This window comes from Notamacropus eugenii, chromosome 3 (genome assembly GCF_028372415.1).
Source record: "Notamacropus eugenii isolate mMacEug1 chromosome 3, mMacEug1.pri_v2, whole genome shotgun sequence".
In the NCBI taxonomy this organism is placed as follows: domain Eukaryota; kingdom Metazoa; phylum Chordata; class Mammalia; order Diprotodontia; family Macropodidae; genus Notamacropus; species Notamacropus eugenii.
Genome location: NC_092874.1, coordinates 13229557 through 13247077, shown reverse-complemented (window position 1 = coordinate 13247077; position 17521 = coordinate 13229557). Strand labels below are relative to the sequence as shown.

The window sequence follows — 17521 nt, the reverse complement described above, 5'->3', positions numbered from 1 at the left end:
TTCAGTTATACAGATAGGATCAGTTTACATTATTCTAATTTCCTTAGATGGAAAAGATATGTATGAATTTACCTTCTGTAATATATGTGTATAAACACACACACAGACACACACACACTTATATGAGGACATTCTGTCCATATTGATTCATATTCAATGTGACCAAGACAAACAAAAATAAAATAAAATGAAATGATCCCCAGCAGCCTTGTTCCCTAGTGGTATGCCTTCCCAGAGGTAGTGGACAGTCCCCTTCAGAGGCAGAAGCAGGTATCTCTCTTTGACCTTGATCAAGGACGAATGTGTTCCTTTGGGATTTCATGGGACAAGGTGCCCAAGCACTTACAGAAGCACCAGTTGTTTCTTTCACCTTTCATGCAAGTGTATGAGGAAAAGGGGGACCCATTAAAATAGGAAGAAAGGCGAGAAAAACAGGACTGCTTGCCTGGTGTCCCTGCAGTGTGGGGATGGCATATGGCTCTCTCCTCTGGGCCCCTCCCTGGACATCACCTCCACGCTCATGATCAGAAATGGATGCACATGTTGGGAACATTCTGTCTTTGTCCTTCCTGGCTTTCTGCTTTCCAGGGTGTTGGAAAGACTTTGAACTGGGGAAGAAGAGGGGATAGGAAAGAAAGTCAGTTAAAAAGGCATATTTTCAGCACCTTAAAATATTTGGGTGCAGTGTGGGGTAGTTTCTTGTTAATCTGCACCCTCAAAAAGTGGATCTTTAAGATCTATTAATTTTCCAAAATCCATACACCCCAAAAAGTATCTGTATTTTCATTCCTCTCTCCCTCCGCCCTTCCCTCTAGATTCCTGAAATCAAGGTATGTTGGGCATTAAATGAGCACAACTTTCCAGCTTCTAGGTGGTTCAGAGACTGGTTTGGAGGCAAAGTTTCCAACAGGTTAAAGAATTTCTAGGGTTTTTGGTCATGGAGAGTATTAACATGAATCTTTAAACTCAGAAGCTAGATAATGAATTTCTGAAGTTTTCCAAAATGCATGTGGAAAGGGAAGGGAGCTAACTCCATCCACAAATCCAGGACTGCTGTTTGGGTCTTTAACTCTGTAAGCTCAGTGTTCTGCTTTTTATTTTTTTCCTTTTTAAATAAACATGCTCAAACCACTTGAGTTGCTCTTCTAAATGAGAAGAGAATGGAGGCCATGTAGGAATAAGGGTGGGTGGAACACTGGTTTGGGAGTCCAGGCACATGGGGTCAGATCACAGCTCTGCTATCATGTGGCCTTGCCAGTCACTCTGGCTGGAGGCTGCCATTTTCTTCAGTAAGATGAAGAGTTGGAATTAGTCGGTTTCTGAAGTCCCTTTCAGGTCTATATGTATGATCCCTACCTATGACTCCTCAGGATAAATTACCAAAATGCCTCATCCCATGGGCATCCCTTAAATCTCTATATTGGGGGTGAGAGTTGGAGATGCAGAGTGGGTGGCACTTTTGGGGTGTTCTTCTGTTGCTTGTCATTCTCACTTCCCACAGAAGACTTGAAATAGGGGTGGAGTATGTTTCTGAAAGGACTACTGGTATTCTGAGACAAAGAAGCAAGTGTCTCTATCTTTGAGCGGCATGTTTCCTGTCCTTGAAGAAATAACATAGTTAATGATGCCTGTAAACCAAAAGGTAGCTAGGTGGCAGTGGACAAGAATTGGGCTTAGAATCTGGAAGTTTCCTCTTTTCGTGCTCAAATCCTGCCTCAGACACTTACCAGCTTTGTGACCCTGGGCAAGTCATTTCACTTATATTTGCCTCAGTTTCCTCATCTGTAAAATGAACTGGAAAAGAACCTGGCAAACTAGCGTAGTATCTTTCTCGTGAAAACCCTGAGAGCAATAGCCCATAGGCATTTCTTTGAGCGGACTAATTGAAAGTTACCAGAGGATCATTGAGTAAATCAAGGAGTGGTGAACTCCTTTGGGTAGAGATACTATAAGGCCAAGTATCTGAAGTTGTTCAAGTTTTGTTAAGGGTGTCAAATTGCAAGGAAAAGAAGTAGGAGAGGATAGAATCTCCTAAATTTTGGTGGCTCCATTCAGCTGTGGGAACTTCCAGCTAAACTTGGAACTCCCAACACTGAGGAGCCTGGTGAGGAGTGTAACTGTTCTCTTAGGGGATACTTAGACTCTAATAGTTTGCATGTAAGATAAACTTCTTTAGTCACTGAAGGACATGCGAAGCAATTAGTGAACCAGCTCGAATCTCTGCCACACACACTTACTATGGTGCTAGGCACTTCTAAGCACTAACGAAAGAGTCCTTCCACTTAAGAACCTTCCTTTCTATTGGATAAGACATTTAAGTATATACAGCATGACTGTAAAAGCAATCTTGAGTGTTTGGGGTAGGGAGCACTGAAGAGTTCCTGTAGAAGGCAGGCTTTTGGGGCTGACTATTGAAGGGGATTCTAAGAAGCTGAGGGGAAGGAGGGAGTCCTTTTCAGATGGAGGACACTCAGTGTAAAGGAACTAAGGTGGGAGATAAACTGCCCTGTGGAAGAACAGAAAGCACAGTTGGACTGGGAAGGGGAGTGATGGATGAAAAGACAGAAAGGTAGCTTGTGAGGGGCATTAAACACCTGACAGAAGAGCGCATATATGGCCCCAGACCTAGAGAAATTAAGGAGCCACTGAAAGTTTTTAAACAGGGCAATAATATAGTCAGAGATTCCCCCTGGAGAAAATCACTTTTGTAGCTGTATAGGGGAGGCACTGGAGGAGGGAAAAATCTCAAAGCAGACTGTGGGCTATAGTGCCTTTCCCCGGAGAGGCCTCCTTCCTGGATTTGGAGCCTGGAAGGCCTAGGTTCAGTTCCTTCTCTGACATTTGCTAGCTGAGCGATCTAGGGCACATCACTTTCCCTCTCTGAGACTGTTTTCTCCTCTGATAAAGAGGGATTATAACAACATCTACCTCAAAGGACTGTTATAGGGAATTGAATGAAATAGTGTTTATCACACTTACAAATCTTCTTAAAGGGCTACATACATGTTAGCTATTATTATTTCCCAGGGCAAGTACCTCATTTAGCATCCCTACTGAAACCAGCTGTCCGACATGGATCAGGTTTGCCCTTTCCTTAATCTCCTCCGCTGAGAATTGGGTCAAGATTCCCCCTGCTCTAATATACACATATATGTTTATATAACTTACACACTCAACACATACACACGTATACCATACATAGACACATACATGCGTACAAATGTTTATTGTAAAAACAAATCCTCCTACAAGAAAAAGATGGAAAGATGAAATAGGATAGACCTGTCCCCGCAACGAAAGGCCATTTAAAGAATTTTGTCTCTATATAGTTCTTTAAAGATGGTAGGGAACTTTATATAATAGTCTCCCAACAACCCTTGAGCATTCCAACAACCCTTGAAGTAGGGGCTCTGATCTTCGCTTTCCAGATGAGGAAACTGAGGCAGTTGCTCAAACTGTTGTTTTGCAATTCCCGCCCATGTCTCTCCTGCCTCTAAATCCGGTTTATCTCCCACCCACCATCTGCCCCGTAGGTGTCCTCCATCACTGACTACAGCTCCGGCCGTCGCCCAAGTCCCTCCAATTTTGGTCAGCGTTCAATATTCCCGGCAAAAATATGCTCAACAGATGAGAGACGCGAGGCAGCCAGGAACCAACTCCAGCCATTTAAACTGCCAAATGAGACATAAAAGTGCATTGTAAAAATCATCTGGAAAACAGGTTTTCCCATTGACGGCGCTCGGTGTTAATGATTGCGAGCTGGCCGGGCTGTAGCAGCGGTGGCGACGGTGGCCAGCGCCTACCAGCAGATCCTCAGCCTAGGCACGGAAGGGACTCCCTGCTCGTCCTGCTCCGCTTGGGGCGCGCCTAGACGGTCACTTGGGCGGACCGAGAGCCGCTGAGAGTCGAGGTGTTATTTCCTTATAAAGAATCACCAGGGCTCGCTTTCCATTCTCCTTACAAAACCATTCGCATTATTTATGCTACATTGAGCGATCTAATTTCTTCGTGATAGTCAGCTAATTGCTCTGGCAGGTAATTAAGAGTGGTTTACAAGGCGAAGGGCCTCGGCGTTGGCCCCTCGAATTCTGGAGGTGCTCCGTAAATTATACCGCGCTCGGCTAGGGAGGGAGGCAGTCGGGGAAAACACCCAACTTGGGAGAGGGTTGTGTCCCTGCCATGGGATCTGCGAGGCCAGGCAGGCTTCCCTACCCCACCCCCCTTACCAGCTCCCGCTGCCACCTAACTCCCCCACCCCCTCCCGCTTCTCCCCAGCAACCCCTACTCCCTCCTCTCTGGACGCAGCGGCGAATGAGCCGAAAGCACGCGATCTGAAGCCCATTTTGTTCGTGCTCAGTGGGCCAGAATAACGTGCCCATTATGGGCCGGAATGGGCCAGGTTGGAAGCGAGCTTCCTCCTCGGTAGCGGCGGCGACCATCTCCGACAGACATGTGGGGAAAGGGAGGCCTTAAATGGGGACATCTGCTCAGGACTGCCCTGCAAGCTCGTCCCGCCGGGTCAGCGAGGAGGAGAGAACCTGTGAGCAACCCCTTTCTGCTCGTCACTCGGGCTATTTAAAAAGCAACACACACACACACACACACACACACACACACACACACACACACACCCCTAATTGCGCTGCCACAAGAACAGAGAGTAGCACACACATACACACAAACTCACAAAAGTGGCAGCAGATGAATTTCAAGGGTGAGGGGTGGGTGGGAAGGGACATGGTAAATATAGCTGTCCACCTGACCTAGGGTAGGACAGGTAACTGCTCCATCTCTCTCTCTCTCTCTCTCTCTCTCTCTCTCTCTCTCTCTCTCTCTCTCTCTCTCTCTCTCTCTCTCTCCCCCTTTTCCTTTCCTGATCTCCTCTCTTTTCTTTTCATCTCTTCTCTCATATTTTTCTGCTTTTTTCTTCTCTCACATCTCTTCCCTCATTTTATCCTTTCTTCTCACGCCTCTTCCCTCTTTTCTCTCTCTCATAGCTCACTTTTCTCAATCTCTTTTCTCTCTCATCTCTTATTTTATTTTTTCTCTTTCTCTTCTCCTCCTCTCTTCTAAAAGTATGTGCTTATTTGACCCCCAAACAAAGAAAAGCAGTTTCTACTGTTCTTTTCTATACCACTGACTAAACGGTGAACTCCAGAGGACGTTTTTCTTTCCTAGGCTCTGGCCTGCCTGGCCTCAATGGCACTGTGTGGTAGTGGACCATTGTCCTCCTCGGGGCTCCCTAGCCCTGACTGAGCAGCCCACCGTTCCAGTGGGACTGTCATTTCCAGCCCAAGCGATTTTTCAAATGCTTACTGTATCCTCCCTCCGGCACCCCTCCCCACCTTTCTGCACCATTAGTAAACCTTGCCAGGGCTCTCTCTTCACAGTGGGTTCCGACAAGTCCCCCAGCCGCCCCTTGCTCGTTTGTAATTAAACGCAATCCCCAAAGTAACATTTATCTTCCCCAAACTGCGATTGCAATTGTCAAGCGTCTGGAGGAGACGCTGGGTCATCTGGGCGCCTTAGCTTCTCCAGTCAAAGAACGGAATGAAAAGAAATCGATAACATGGAGGATCAGAATTTAGTAGTTTTTAACTCTGCATGTTAGCAGGGAGCAAGTTATAGATAATGTACCCTACCCCCCCCCCCCCCAACACGACTGATATACACGTATTGTAAGCAAGCCCATAGAGCAGGAAAGCTGCTTGCTCCTCTGCTTCCCGGGACCTTTCAGTACTTGGCTTTCTCTGCACATCACAAATACCTTCTCTCTCTCTCCCTCTCCCTCCCTCCCTCCCTCCCTCCCTCCCCCCCTCTCTCTCTCTCTCTCTCTCTCTCTCTCTCTCTCTGTCTCTCTCTCATACACACACACCCCACACATCCCACATCTCAGTAAGATGCACACTGGTCTCTCCCTTGTCACCCCTTCCTGTTTCAGAAATGGACGTGATGAATTGGGGGAGACAAAGCTTGATTTTCCTACATGGATATTCTCATGTGCACTCAGGTACACCGGGAGTTTGCTCCCTATAGAATTACCGTGAGCCCAGTTCTCTGCCACAAGCACAGAGTGACTGACATGTGTACCAGATACCGACAAAACAGGGAGCTCCCTTGTCCGGTATTTCTCATTAGCACACAGAGAGAGGAGCAAACCCCCAAGAAAAGCAGAAGGGAACGGTGCCCCGAGTTTATCTATCTCTCTGCCACACCTAAGTACAGACTGAGTTTGGGGGATGTAGAGTTTCTCTCCCTAATCCGAAGGGGAAAAGTCTCACTTGGGTCCTAGTTGTCCAGTAGGGAAAATGCCGCAGCTCGAATTACTGCCCTTTATAGACAAGAAGGTCAAGGGCATTGCCAAAGTCCTCTTGTATGGGATCCAGAAGCTCGGGTGTTTTCAAGTGTTTGCCGGACTGAAGGGACTGTTGGGGGAAGGGGAGGTGGAATGGGAAATCAAGGCGTGGGAGGTGGGGGGAGAAGGTCTTATCGCGCCACAGCAGGGGACTGCTACTTAGAGCAAAAATCAGTCACCAGCGTCAGCTAAGCGAAAATACACTAGAGTTTCCGAGGTCATTCCAGAGCAGTGACTTGTGTGTCACCTGCCGCCCTGTAAATCTCACTTCTCAGTCCATCGAGATCCCTGCTTGTCCTTCTAATTCACAAATGACCCTGACATAAAGAACCAATGTCCCCAAACTACCAGAAGGTGATTAGGGTGGGAGGGTGCATTCAAAGGGGGCACCGCGCCAGGCAAAGCTTCACCATCTGTCAGGAGAAGAGCTGCTTCCTAGTTGGGTTGGGTCGTGGGTGGTGGTGAGGGAGGAGGGACGCCCCCCAAACAGAAAAACACCCAATCAACCAAAAACCCCTCCTTCCTCCTGCCGCTCCGCAAGGGGCTAGGATGATTGCCGGGCCTAGTCAGCTCTAATCTATCCCTAGGCTGCTGCCAGGTGGGAAGGGGAGTGGGCCAAGACTGGAGCAGGCAGTGAGACGGGAGCCGCAGGTACAGACAAGCAGGCCTCGTTGGATTTTCCCAGGGAAGGAGGGCAGAGGAGAAGCTTTGACCCTGGGGCTCAAACTTGGGAGCTATGGAAGGAAAAGCTAATACAGAGACAACCTTCCCCCCGCCCCAAACTCTCCCACCCCCTCACCTCCCCGCCACTGCCGCCCCTTCTCCCGCCCACATCACATCCTCCATTCGGTGCTCCTTTCCCCAGCTTCCTTCTGTTCACCCTTGCACCTCCCATCCTTAGTCCCCCGCAAGGTTTATTTAGTAGCAAATCGGTTCAGGACCTGTAAATCCCCAGTGCAGCCACTGGGAGAGGGAAGCTCCCCCAGCCTCTGCCCCCTCCAAGGAGAAAGTCCCTCATCCAGGGCTAAAACTTCGCTCGAAGGGGGGAAAAGGTGGGGAAGCTTCACGTCAGTCTCCTCTGGGCTTTTTCGCGTTTCTTTGGACCTTTCCTGGGAAAGGGGAATGCTGCAGAAACAGCCACGCTGTTAATTTCCTGTATACTCTGCGAACACACACACAGTCTCACACACGCATGCTTCCCTGTGAGGCGTGTGCCCCTTCTCTTCACATCCAGTTTATATCTCTCTCGGAGAACATCTGGACGTATTAACACCTAACCTCGGAATGTGTAGACACCTTTAGGAGCCCTAGGAAACCGCGAGAGAACTTGGGTGCTTAGAAGAGAAATTGCTACTAATTGTACTTAATGGTTTCCAAAGACTTTATTTCAATGTGGGTCTGTATACATATTTGCAGGCTATTTAACTGCACAGCAACAACATTCTTTCCCTCCCCAGCCCTCAAGGGCTTCCCCTCCTTCTCCTCCCCACCCCCAGTCCCCCAGCTTTTCTGCTTCTATATTCTTACGGGCTTCTCGGAGACCCCAGGGCGTCCTTTCGGACCCCGGATCCATGTGAGGATCGGGCTCAGCCGGCAGCCAGCTCGCTTTCCCACTTCCCCTCGCAGGGAGGTTGTTGCTGTCTATTGTCGTAGCAAGGTGTTCGGTAGACTTGAGCAGGTTGTTCCCAGGATGTAAATTAGGCCCCCAAAGCTGTTGTCCAAATCGAAGAAACAGAGAGATTAATCTGGGAGCCGATCCATCATCGCCTGTAATAAAGGGAACGACATGGATGAGACAGATGATATGATTAAGGAGCTGTGGTCGTTTTAATTAACTTTTTGCTGTCCTGTAATGATCAAACCGGTCAACAGACCCGGTCAATAAGCATGTTAATATCAAACAAATAAAACCAGGGATGATTAAAAACCTCCTGGTTTATTAAATTTGAAATTCAAATGAAATTTATGCTACCGATGCATACAGAATGCTAATAGATTTTTTTTAAAAGCTTCATTGAGAGTGGATCCCACAGGTTTTCAAGAAACGGCACCAACATCCATCTAGCCCCAGTACATTAAACTTCATGGGGGGTGGAAGCAGAGAAAGGAAAAACATAACTTATAATTAATTTCAGAAAATCTGGGCTTTATTTCCTCCCCCCTCCAAACTTGCAGGATCTCTTTAGAATAAACTCTGTAGACTTAGCTATGGTTAATATCGCACAGGTGAACAGCGGAATAGAAACCCAGGTGGCCCTAGACTACTCTGCGCACTTTTGCCACCCGGCCCCTCCCTTGCCCAGAAGGTCCAGTATACAATCGCTTACAGATGTAACCTCCGGTGGAGGTTTCAGCCAAGATCAGGTCATTCCTCTAGGGTGCAGGGAACAGTCTCAGACTCACTGCTGCCTGTCTCCATGAAATCAGAAACAGAGAGGCTTCTCTGAGTCCAGTTTTCCATGTGTTCACAGAGTCCTGTAATTTCCTTTGTCTTTTCCATAAAGCCTGAGATAGGTTTCCACAACACATATATGGTAACTTTTTGTTGCTGTTGTGGGGATAGAGAGGGTGGAGAAGGGGAGGAGAGAAATTTGTCATCTTTGTGTCTGGTCACAAAAATATCTCGTTTGATTTTTAAAATAATGTTACTACCAAAAGACAATCACGCAGTTTGAGACTCTAGAGTGAGAAACAGTCTGAAAAGCGGCAGATGGAAATTTCACCGTATTACTTAACACATAATTACATCGTTCTCTAGTAGTGGGTACAAAACACTTATCAAAAATAAACTTGTTAAAACTTTAGATTTCAAAGTAACAGGGGCTCAACAATGTTATCTTCAACTGTGAGTTCTTTGCATGCGAGAGCCAGCCCACATCCAAACCTTCCTTTCCTCTGAGTCCCAGATCTGAAGTTTTACTTACTAGCTTAGTTTCGGTTCCAAGAAGACAGAAGGACAAAAAGATAAACTTAATAAGTATTCATACAAAGGGCGTCTCCCCTCCCCACCCCTTCAGTGGATAATACTATTGATTGGAATTAAACCCGAAATTCCAGCAATTGTGCATTAGGTCCGTAAAATGAATATCATTACAGAAGGAGACCAAAGCAATGGAGTTAATTCTTTTTTATTTGTTAAACGGAGTTCCCTCCTTCCCCCACCCCTTCCTCCTTCTGGGTTGGCCTGTCACGCCTTCTCAACAGGCTAAAATCATTCAGAGCGGCTCGCGGAGAGAGAGAGAGAGAGAGAGCAACACGACATTTATGGTAAGCGTCAGCCTTCAGAGAAAGAAAGCAGTTCATTAATTTACTTCACACTGGCTCCAAAGTATAAGCTTCTTCGTCTCTCCCCCCCCCCCCCCGCCCCGATCAATAGATATGATGGACAGTCAATATCTCAGCACTGTAGATAAAAAAGGGTAAAAAAACTCGTTCCAACCGACGTCCAGGTCGGCTTGGCTCCATGGGACGCGCCAGAGCCCCCCAGCTTGAGAGTGGAGCTCAGAAAAACCCGGGAAAGGCAGGCAGGCTACACGAAGCTGGATTATTCTAGGAGAGGACTTTAACAGGTAAATTTTTAAAAATCCAAAGAACTGAGCCCCATCCCTAATTCCATGGTCAAATCTGGCTTCCTAGAGCCCTGGGAGCCACATCCAAACGCTGGAATTGCTGCTGGAACATGGCGTATGAGGTGCAGGAGTTTGCTTTGGGGTTCCGACGGGTTGAAGCTCTGTCTGCTTGCTGCGGCATAGAACTTGGGATGGCATCTCTGAGGAAGGGTCGTCATTTAACAAATGGAATCCCCCGGACAGGGTTTGAGACCCGGAAAACGGGGTTTACGGATGGGAGAAAGATGTAGGGTGGGGACAGGGGGGAAGGGTAAGAAAAGGGGGGAGATATAAAACTTGTCTTCCCCCAAAGAAGTATGGAGTTATCTGTTAAGAGATTTCTTTCAGTTCCCCCTCTCCCTTCCTCTCGCAGTCCAGTAGCAGATTTACGTACACGGGGGAAAATCAATCCCATCAACGCCCCCCCCCCCCCCCATCTCTATCTAATGCCTTTTGTATTGAAATGTCCACAGCTTTAGTAACTGGGCAAACACTGCCCCTCCCGCATGAAGGAAACTTGGACTTCCAAACCCTTACAGACACACCATCGCAGGGGGCGGGGGAGGCCAAAGGATTAGATGCAAAAGGAGCTAGGGCACCTCATATACCCTCCCCCACTTGGGTCCTACGGGAGGGGAGCGGGGCTAGTGAGCTTCTCCTGAGAAAGTGACAGAGCCCACCGCGGAGTTAACCCCAGCGCTCAGCTTTTAGGTAACAAGGGATGAGGGTGTAGGATGGCAGCTGCGTTTAGGCGACATCTTTTATTTGCCCAACCTCCCTTAACTTTGCAATGTTTGACTTGCTTGTAAAATCTGATTTTGTGTGTGTGTGTGTGTGTGTGTGTGTGTGTGTGTGTGCTCGCGCGCGCGTACGTGTGCGCGCGCGCGAGATCACGTAGTGGCAGTGCGGCTCTCCTCTGCAAGCTTTGTGGCACATACACACACACACACACACACACACACACACTCATAAACACACACTCGGTCTCTCCACTTCTGGAGAATAGGAGCTGGCCACTGGGGCTGCTGCTGCTGCTGCTGCGGCTGCTGCTGCGGCTGCTGTTGCGGCTGCCTGCGCCCGCTCCCGCCCGGCGTCTTGCTCGCTCCACTGGGTTGGGGCTGGCTCTGGCGCTGGGGCTGGGGCTGGTGACCTCACGCAGCAGCGTGTCTGAGCGGCCCGGCGGCGCCGCAGATTGGCTGGCCGAGGCTCAGCGGTACTTCAAAGCCGCGGAGAGGGCTACAATTGTGCTGGAAGGGGCGGACCAGATCATTGTATTGCACACCTCTAAAAAAAACACTGCCTCTGATTTATCAATATATAAAAGATCCTCTGAGAGGAGGAGGAGGAGGAGGGCACTTTGGTGGGATGGCAACTTCACTGCTAGGGGTGAGTTTAAGGATTTTCTCTTGCTGGTTTAATTAGTTTCTTTCTCTCGCCGATTGGAGGGGGCTAAAATAGCCCCGGCCAGGACAGGGGCTATCAGTCTCTCTATTGAGGATTTTTTTCCCTTAAGTACAAGTGAATTTGGAGAAAAGAAAAAGGGGGACGGGAGGGGGGCCAGAGTCACTCTTTTTGAGCTCAAGAAAAGGTTGTAAGAGCATTTATTCGAATCACCTCCCAGAGTCCGGCTGCGGCCGTCCGGGGAGAAGGGCTGGTCCAGCCTATCTTCCATGTGACTGTTTCAGGGGGGAAAGAAAGAAAGGCAGCTTTTTCTTTTGCTCCCAGGCACTTGGCAGCAGCGGCTCCCCTCCCCCTTAAAATTCCGCAGCCCGCCGCATCCTGCAGGTACGTGGAACCCGCCTCGGTATGGTTTTGTTTTGTTTTCTCAAACTGTGGTCGGTGTGATTTAAAATGACAATAACAGCCATGACAAAGGGGGAGAACCAGCGGACTCCAGAGGTCCTACCTTTCTTGGTTGAGAGAAACTAACAAGGATCAGTTTCTGGGGACTGGAAGTCGGTAGGGAACCTCGCGATGGATGGATGGCCAGGGAAAGACACTCGAATGCTGCTTTAAAACACACACACATACACACACACACACACACACACTCAATTCGATTCAAACCAACGATTTTTGCGGATTTCTTTTTCAGACAAGATTCCCATCCCTCTGTTCTTCGTCTTCCTGAAATTCTGAGCCCCCCCCCCCCCCTTTCCCAGTCGAAAGTGTCTGTTCTGGGCCTTGTGTGTGTGAGTGCGTTGGCTTTCAGGGAGGCTGCCTGTCAAAGTCTCTCTAGGAGTGAGTGCCTCTCACTCCAGATGCCCAGCAGTCAAACTTTCTCCCCTCCTCTCTCTAGATTAGAAAGCCAGCCGGGTTCCCGGGCTATTGGTGGGTGTGAAAGGTGAGTTGGTAGAGGCTCGCTGCGGGGAAAAATGGGGATGCAATGTGTGTAGGAAATCTTAGAGGCTATCAAGGAACTGATGCACTTTCTCTTCCATCCCATCCCATCCCATCCCATCCCATCCCATCCCATCCCATCCACATGCCCTTCCCCGCCCCCACCTTCCTTCCCCGTCCCCTGTTTCCTCTCTTCTTTCCCGCAGGAAGAACCGAGGTTGGGATCCACGCCTCTAGCCATGCTCGCTGCTACCTGTAACAAGATCGGCAGTCCCAGCCCGTCGCCCTCCTCCCTCTCGGACAGCGCGTCCTCGTTCGGCAAAGGCTTCCACCCTTGGAAACGCACTTCCTCTTCCTCGTCCGGCAGCTGTAACGTGGTGGGCTCCAGCCTTTCCGGCTTTGGGGTGTCTGGGTCCTCCCGGACCGGGGGCTCGTCCTCAGCTGCTGCAGCTGCAGCGGCTGCAGCCGCGGCCGCTGCAGCTCTTGTGTCGGACTCCTTCAGCTGTGGAGGCTCTCCCGGCTCCAGCGCCTTCTCGCTCACCTCCAGCAGCGCCGCAGCCGCGGCTGCCGCGGCTGCTGCAGCCGCCTCGGGCTCGCCCTTCGCTAACGATTACTCAGTCTTCCAGGCCCCCGGTGTGTCAGGCGGCGGTGGGGGCGGCGGCGGGGGTGGCGGCGGCGGTGGTGGCGGCGGGGGCAGTTCGTCCGCGGCAGCGCACAGTCAGGACGGTTCTCATCAGCCAGTGTTCCTGTCCAAGGTGCATACGTCGGTGGACGGCCTGCAGGGGATCTACCCTCGCGTGGGGATGGCTCACCCGTACGAGTCGTGGTTCAAGCCCTCGCACCCCGGCCTGGGAGCTGCGGGCGAAGTGGGCGCGACAGGCGCCGCCTCCAGCTGGTGGGACGTGGGAGCTGGCTGGATCGACGTGCAGAATCCCAACGGGGCTGCCGCGCTGCCCGGATCTCTGCACCCGGCCGCGGGGGGGCTGCAGGGGTCGCTGCATTCGCCGCTGGGCGGCTACAACTCGGACTACTCCGGCCTGGGCCACTCGGCCTTTAGCAGCGGCGCCTCGACGCACCTGCTCAGCCCGGCCGGGCAGCACCTGATGGACAGCTTCAAACCGGTACTCCCGGGATCCTATCCAGACTCGGCCCCGTCGCCGCTGGCCGGCGCTGGCGGCTCTATGCTGGGCGGCGGGGGGCCATCTGCACCCCTTGGGGGCTCCCCGCGCTCTTCTGCTCGCCGCTACTCCGGCCGCGCCACCTGCGATTGCCCCAACTGCCAGGAGGCTGAGCGGCTGGGCCCGGCCGGTGCCAGTCTTCGGCGCAAGGGCCTGCACAGCTGCCACATCCCGGGCTGCGGCAAGGTGTACGGCAAGACGTCACACCTGAAGGCGCACCTGCGATGGCACACGGGAGAGCGGCCTTTCGTGTGCAACTGGCTCTTCTGCGGTAAGAGGTTCACGCGCTCGGACGAGCTGCAGCGGCACCTGCGGACCCACACGGGCGAGAAGCGCTTCGCCTGCCCGGTGTGCAACAAGCGCTTCATGCGCAGCGACCACCTCAGCAAGCACGTCAAGACCCACAGCGGAGGCGGCGGCGGCGGCGGCGGCTCGGCGGGCTCGGGCAGCGGCGGCAAGAAGGGCAGCGACACCGACAGCGAGCACAGCGCAGCCGGGAGCCCACCGTGCCATTCTCCGGAGCTGCTCCAGCCCCCGGAGCCAGGCCACCGAAACGGGCTGGAGTGAACCACGGCGTCCGTGGCTCCTGGCTCGCCAGCCTGGGCCCCGGCAGCCTGTGCCCGGGGCCCCGATGGCCAAGCCAAGCCCTCTGCTGTCCACCTGTCTGCGCCCCTCGGCCCTCGGGGACGGGGACGCTTTGGGGTCTCCCTTTTCTCTCTGTGACACTTAACTTTGTAAAGGGGACATGGACGTGTAAGTAACTTGTATCGCTTTTTTGGACATTTTTCCTCCCGCCCCTCCCTTCCTTCTTTCCTTCTTTTGCGATCTCTTTCATTCTTTCTCCGAGGAGTTCAAATCTGCCCCCTCACCCCCATGCATCCCCTCTAGGGTTTGAATTGTCCCCCCTCCCCCAGGGTTTACTTCCGATTGATAGAGGGGTGTGTGTGTGTGTGTGTGTGTGTGTGTGTGTGTGTGTGTGTGTGTGTGTGTGTGTGTGTGTGTGTGTGTGTGTGTGGTGTGCTTAAGCAGGGCAACTAGAGGCTGCCTGCCCAGACCTGGGAATCTTGGGGCAGCAGGTGGGAGGGGGTGGCTCACTCAGGCAAATTTGATAAAGGTGAGGAGGAGGGCCTCTCAGGGCTGAGGACAGGGCTGCTAGCTGGGCCGGATCCCGGCCTGTGCCGCTTCCGCCTTGGAGCAAGACCCCGGAGCAGGGTTCCGGTATTTCTCGCCGGCTAGCGGAGGTCCCCTGAGTCTGACAGCTTGAGGGGCGCCCTCAGCTTTTGGCAGCAGAGAAAGTGGCCCAATTGACAGTTACAATTCATTGCCGCAGAAACTTTCCTGGGTGCCTCCCTCCTATCTCCCCCCACCCCCCCAATCAAACTTTCGACAGTTTGAAAAATGGGGCCAGTCTCTGTTTATGTGCTCAGCAGCTTCCTTTAACACACACACGCAGACCCACATGGGTATGTCTACATATATATTATATATACACGTACTATATATAATCTATGTGTATACATATGCATTGCTTTCGAAACAAAAAGTCCTCTTCTCCAGTCACAAAGCTCATTTTTTCCAACAGCCTCGAGCATAGCAAGTCTTTCTCTTGAACCCGTGCAGTTAATATCGATCCCAAAGTGATTTTGATCTCCTGAACTTAACTTCTGGGGTGAGGGTGGGAGTGGGGTTTAGGGTAAGCGTCTTTTTCTTATGCAAAAATGGCCTTCTTTCCGGCGAGACCAGATTAAGTATCTCTGAATTTGTCCTTTTTCTACCTCGCTCTCCAGCTCTCCCCAGAATAATTCCCAGTCTTTTTGTTCTCCCGGCCGCCCGTTTGTGGAGTTATCGTTTCTATATCTTCATGCAATCCGGTTGAAAATATTTAGGATTAAATTTCTCTTATTCTCTGTGTGACTTAAACCTTTAAATAAGTGAAGATGCTGTGGTTAGCTTGCAATCGAGGATTTAGTCCGAATGCCAAAAGGGAGGGATAGGGGGAATAGGACAAAAAAAAAGAAGAAGAAGAAATCTTTGTAAAATATATCCGAACCTAATGGTCTGTTCAACTGGAGAATCCTTCTAGTTTAGTTAGCAGTTAAATATAACTCCACCAGTGTCCAGGTGCGAGCCGCAGTTGTCCAGAAGACGATTTTGTATAGTATTTTTCTTGTATATACTTGCAGTAAATATTTGAAAATATATTGAAGTCAACTTGAGATTTTTTTTTTTTGTCACAAGAAAGGAATATTCAGAGTTATTGTTGCAGTCCTAGTGAACTGCGTTTCTGGAGACTTGCTCTGGAAGTGGCCGTGCAGGTACTCTTTCAGGACCTAGTTTTGCTCGGATATTAATTTAGATAGGTATCAAACTGTAACTAAGATGCTATTTGATAAATGTTGGATTACATTTAATTTAATGAAGCATGTACTTATATTTGCATCGGCAGTTCAGGCATAGTTAAAGTGGACGTTCTCCTATATTTCATAACAAGTGGGTTTGACCTCAAACCCATGTATTAAATAAATTTGTCCAAGTGAAACTGAACGAACTTTGGCCTATGTGTATTTCCTGCAGGTTACCTTTGTTAACTGTTAATCCGCCCTTCTGCCCTACACTCCAAAGGTTTGCGAGCTCTGCAAACTAGTTCCTCATTGTAATGTTGAAATCGTTTGGATATTTCACATTGAAATGGAAAGTTTTTCGCTGGGACATTTTAGACTTGCATTTTAAATGCATGAGATGTAATTGATTTATTTGTAATATTTTAAATGGTATTAATAAACTCGGAGAAAAGATGATTGTTAGGTCGATTAATTCGTATTTCTTGTTCCTCAGATCTGGGGGAGTTGGCATGTTTTCTCTGGCTAAATACTCCCAGGAAAACCAAATAGAACACTAAGACAAAACACCGCATTCAAAAAAAAAATATTAAGGAAATCTAAAGATTTGTTCCCTAAATCCTCTCGACAGCTATATTTTGTGAATTTAGGAGATAAGGCTTGGTGGTAACCATCCAATAGAATTCATGATGTGCCAACAGGTTACGTTCCAAGGAAGTAATTGCTGACTGCTTAAAATTTGTTCAAATTAACCGGTTCTTAGGAAATGTTTTCTTTCTAAGTCTACCCTCCCTGACAACAAAACAAAAAACACCCGAAACCAAAACCTAAGACAAAACTTGACCATTGGCTGAATCTAGTAAGACTGCTCAGCACTCCTCAATAAGATCTAAATAAAAATATAGGTTTGTGAATGACTTTTGAGGTTCGAAGGCATGGGATTTGGGTGGGGGAGGGGTCGGTAACTTTAACAAAATCTTACTTTTGTCGTTAGACGTTTTAGTTATAGTTTATATGGAGGGGTAAAAAAATTGTGTAGTTTTCTGTTTTAAATCCCCTTGAGACTCCAAAGAAAAAGGATTAAACTTCGATCTATTAAATGGCAAAACAAATATTTACATTTTTTTTATTCACATATCTATCAGTGATTGTCACTTCAAATGTCTTTGTGAGCTTGAATATTTCTTAAAGGATAATTCTAAGCCTGAAGTAATTTTGATGTTCCCAGACTCAGATATCAAGCTTCTTCATAGCTAGCTCAGAGGTCCCATTTTCCAAGTTGACTTATAATAATAATAATAAAATAACAAACCTATGGAACTGAGATTCTTAGAGGTTTTGCTCCTTTTTGTTTCTCCATTTGAGAATTGAGAATTCCACCATTGAGAATTTGTTTCCATCTAGAACTGAAATCTTGCCATTGAAGTAACTGGTTATGAAACAGGGGAAGGAAAAGCAGGCTAAATGTTCCAGTTGTTACAAATTCAGGAGTCAAATGGCAATTAGAGGTAAAAACAGATTATGAAAGGAGGTCTTGCCCGAGCAGCAGGCTGCCTCCACAGAGATGCATATGTTTGAGGGGAGGCCCCACAGAACTTTCCCACTTAACCTAAGCAACAGTTAGCAGCTTGCTGGGGCTTTCTTGGGGCTGAAGCCTGAGATAGGATGGATGTTTTTTTGAAAAGTAAAACTGCCTCTTTC

The 17521-nt window shown here is 49.2% G+C and overlaps 1 protein-coding gene and 1 long non-coding RNA gene across 5 annotated transcripts; one reads left to right on the top strand and one right to left on the bottom strand.

Moving 5' to 3' along the window:
* Window positions 1–7727: 7727 nt before the first annotated feature.
* LOC140532429 (uncharacterized) lies at window positions 7728–9679 on the bottom strand. The gene is made up of 3 exons (XR_011976510.1): window positions 9280–9679; window positions 8683–8903; window positions 7728–8122 (listed from the first exon to the last, which is right to left on the bottom strand). It is a non-coding gene; the product is annotated as an uncharacterized lncRNA (long non-coding RNA).
* Window positions 9680–10962: 1283 nt separating this feature from the next.
* Window positions 10963–16279, top strand: SP8 (Sp8 transcription factor). Of its 4 annotated transcripts, XM_072650880.1 has the most exons (4): window positions 10963–11349; window positions 11689–11748; window positions 12263–12307; window positions 12510–16279. In XM_072650880.1, the coding sequence occupies exon 4, from the start codon at window positions 12543–12545 to the stop codon at window positions 14046–14048; it is 1506 nt and encodes a 501-aa protein (XP_072506981.1). In that variant the 5' UTR covers window positions 10963–11349; window positions 11689–11748; window positions 12263–12307; window positions 12510–12542; the 3' UTR covers window positions 14049–16279. The 4 variants fall into 4 exon arrangements, with proteins under 4 accessions (XP_072506981.1, XP_072506980.1, XP_072506982.1 ...); XM_072650879.1 differs by lacking the exon at window positions 11689–11748; XM_072650881.1 differs by lacking the exon at window positions 12263–12307.
* The last annotated feature ends 1242 nt before the right edge of the window (window positions 16280–17521 follow it).